We start from the raw sequence: 3,792 nt of genomic DNA on the forward strand, positions 1-3,792 counted from the left end.
CTTTGTTGTAAATGAGGGTGTAGGAAAAGGCCTCGGGCAGGCCTTTCCTTGAGGCCTCCCTTCCTCGAGGCCTTTCCCCGTTGCCTCCCCCCTCCTCTAGGGAAAGGCCAACCTCAGGCGTTTCTCAAACATCCTCTTTATTGAGAGGGGTGAGAACAATGGCCCGGAAGTGTCTCTAGAAAACCAGGTCAACGAACCTAATGTACACACGACAACCAAGGTTATCACCATTTGATATGTTTCTATGTGGCGAATCAATAAAGAAAATATTCTTTTGGTCACAAAAGTTATTCCGTTTACGGATTAAATACGATTATTCTACAATTTCTAAGCAAAAAGCAAAAGGAAAATGCTCGAAAGGGCAAGCAAGCGTGAGATGATGCCACGTGGAAAGAAGATGTGATCGGACGGCTAAGGGTGTGCGATGCAAAGCCCTAATTTGAAGGTCCTCTGCTACATATGGCGATGGCGAAGCTTAGTTTCATCTCTCTGATCAGATCATCTGAGCAGGTTACCTGCTCTGTCAATCGGTGTGCCGTCTGTTCGAATCGTCCGGCTGCTCGCCACCATGTTGGTCTACCAGGATCTGATTTCAGGTTGGTTTCCCATATCTCCGTTCTTTCCGTTGCTTCGCCACAGATCGGTTGTTGTCTGCGTTTTTTTTCTTGCCGTCCGTTCGTCTCATCTTGTTTTTTCTGCATGTTTACCCTTTGCGAATTCAAGCGCGTTTGATCTTGCGAATTTCGAAGTCTAATTTTCAGGCTTGCGTAGGGCCCTTGATCTTTGTAGAGATCAGATGCTTTTCTTGGCTATGGCTGCTCGAAGCTTTCTGTGTGTTACTACTTTTGAATGCTGTAGCAGTATACACGTATGCCATTAATACATGGCAGCTGATCAGGGTATGAATAATTCCCTTGTCTGCGTGCGCGTTTGGGCTTGAAGTGAATTCATTAGCCATAGATCCCGATAGTGGGATCATCCCAAAGTGCAGTCTCATCGATAGTTGGTTGAGTCCCGAAAGGCGCTTCACCCCGCGTTGTAGCTCGTACAGTTCTTTGAAACATTTAGCCATCCATTGATACACGTGTACGGTTATCGCTTTAGCAGCATACACAACACATATCTCTGTTGCACTATGCAGGTATGTCACTGAAGCACGTACATTTGCATGTTTACATTTATGGACATACTTTGGGTTCTAGCTGCTTGTGATTACACAAATTTGTCTGTGTGTCATTTCCTCAATCCGTGTGAGTCCAACCCTCTTTTTTTTCACGTATGTCCTGTTATTATTAGCACTGAATGGTTGAAAGATGGAGACAAAGATTTCTCTACATGAAGATGCTTCTGTCCATCTCTACATGGCTCCTAATCTTTTCTCCTGGAGCAGAAGTGCACGCTTTTAAGGCATGCCTATGGGCATGACAGATGAACTATGTAAATGTCTTGCTCTGAAGTAGGGCAGATCTAAGTGCTTTTGAATTCTTTGGTCAATGATCTCTCTGGGTGTCAATAGCCCTGGGAGACCATCTACTACTTGTGTTGATAGCACTAATGATTTGGTCTATCTTGCTTATTTTGGTATGTCCCGACTTGTAATCTTGTACTACTTGTGCTGACAGCACTAATGATTTGGTCTGTCTTGCTTATTTTGATATGTCCCGACTTGTAATCTAGGGTACTACTGAGCATTCGGCTTTGCAGATGTGTGTATTTGCAAATCTGAGTTTCAGTTTGTGTGCCACAATATTACCAACTGTAGGTATGCATTTATCAAGTAGTACTGGCGGATATTCCTGTGCTAGGGAATGTGTGAGCATTTCTTATCCTGGGGAATGGCAGTCCCTGGTCCTCGAGGCTCATTTGTCTGCAAGTTTCCCAGAAAGTGGATTTTGGCTAGCCTCATTTTGACGCAGTCAACTTTTTATTTGTGCCAAATTTGCCCTATGTGTAGGCAGGCTTCTTTCGTGGTGGGTTCCTTTGTGACTCTTGGTAGTAGTGGTGCAATTAAGACTCCTGTTAGTATACTATGTAGGTAGGCTCTTTGTGTCTTGGGATCCTTTTATCAAATATTGTGTAAGGATAATTTATGCTGTCACTTTTGCTTAGTTTATTTGCCTTACTTGATATAGTGCATAGGCCACCATCAAGAAAAATTTGTGCGCTCACAAGTGTTTTTGATAGGAAAAGTTACTCTAGATGTACTCCAGGCTGGTCCTTTCAGTTTAATGCCTGGAAACTTTATGCCATGAACCTAGTACACACTAAATGAGAAGTGCGGCTTGTGCAGGAGATGAACTCCTGTCAGACTCCTTCCCTTACAAGGAGATTTTGAATGGAATCATTTGGGAAGTAGATGGAAAGGTACAAACAATTCTTTTGTCTACCTGCAATTTACAGTTGCAATTGAATTACATATTCAATTGTTCTTGCAGTGGGTTGTGAAAGGTGCAGTTGATATTGACATTGGAGCTAACCCATCCGCGGAAGGTGGAGAGGATGATGAAGGTGTGAGTGATGAAGCCGTTAAGGTGGTGGACATTGTTGATACTTTCAGGCTCCAAGTGAGTGATAGTATCTTTTGTTCATTTCAAGTGGAGATGCTGTCATCAGTTTTGGAGATATATCTTATTTTGACAAAGAATGTGCTGTTGCTCTCTTGTTTACATTTTCAGGAGCAGCCATCTTTCGATAAGAAAACATTTGTTGCCTACATAAAGAAATATATCAAGAACCTGACCCCGCTTGTGCCAGCTGAACGACAAGAGGAGTTTAAGAAAAACATCGAGCCTGCTGTGAAATGGCTCATGGCTAAGCTCAGCGACTTGCAGTTGTAAGGCTGAATTAGCTTTCTGAATGTGTGAACTGGTCATTTCTTGGTCTGACATTAGTACTTCTTGTGCAGTTTCGTAGGGGAAAGCATGAAAGATGATGCATCTTTGGTGTTTGCTTATTACAAGGATGGGGCAACTGATCCTACATTTCTCTATTTTGCTGATGCTTTGAAGGAGATTAAATGCTGACAGAAATTGCTGCATTTTTTGAGCTATTACATCTTCTGGGCTTTAGTTGTAACTTGGATTTGTAACTTAAACAGATTATATAATTCACCCAAGATTTAAGCAGATCTAATTTCCAATAGAGATGCTGTATATGAGGTTGAGCAGACATGCAGGCTGGGTTTTTTGAATGGTTAGGTGAAAACTGTGTTTTGGGACAATCTTGCTTTTGTTATCTTGGGTGACTTTGCAGTGGAGTCTTGCAGTCTTTACTTTCTTTGAGAATTGAGTATCACCTTTTCTAGTGCTGATTTAATCAGTTCCTGATTGAAGTACTGGAAGCTTGTTCTGAACTTCATCTCTCTTTCGGCAGTTATGGCTGGACTCTTTTCTTCCCTTGATAGCCACTCTCATAAGGGAATAAGTGTCCGGAGTCAGGTTGTGAAAAGCCGAAATGAGCCCAAGTGAAAATCCTAAGTACATTACATTGTGTGCAATTTTATTTTCATGGTTAATGAGCTTCTGTGGAATTGTCATTCTTCTGCCTGTCAGGTTAAAAAAGTTTGTGCACTTCTTTAGTCGTCTCCTGCTAGCCCGTGATTTTTGAAACTAGCTGCCTATTTTGTACGTAGTCTTGTTACATCTTTTTATTTACTATATTCTGGACATTAACCTTGGGATTGTGTAATGTGAAAGCTTAGGGAGTAATCTTATGGTGTTGATGTCTGGTCTCTACCAAGCGAGCTCTCTTGGTTGTCTTGTGATGAATGATTGTTGATTGTTTGAAGAAATA

The 3,792-nt window shown here is 41.9% G+C and overlaps 1 protein-coding gene across 1 annotated transcript; it reads left to right on the plus strand.

Moving 5' to 3' along the window:
• Positions 1–437: 437 nt before the first annotated feature.
• On the plus strand, positions 438–3,220 carry LOC147613306 (translationally-controlled tumor protein homolog). The gene is made up of 5 exons (XM_086782590.1): positions 438–596; positions 2,291–2,364; positions 2,436–2,564; positions 2,676–2,833; positions 2,906–3,220. Exons 1-5 carry the CDS (start codon positions 569–571, stop codon positions 3,021–3,023), a joined length of 507 nt encoding a protein of 168 aa, XP_086638716.1. The 5' UTR covers positions 438–568; the 3' UTR covers positions 3,024–3,220.
• Positions 3,221–3,792: the final 572 nt, after the last annotated feature.

This window comes from Cibotium barometz, chromosome 44 (assembly GCF_041138505.1).
Source record: "Cibotium barometz isolate CiBa-2024 chromosome 44, ASM4113850v1, whole genome shotgun sequence".
NCBI lineage: Eukaryota > Viridiplantae > Streptophyta > Polypodiopsida > Cyatheales > Cibotiaceae > Cibotium > Cibotium barometz.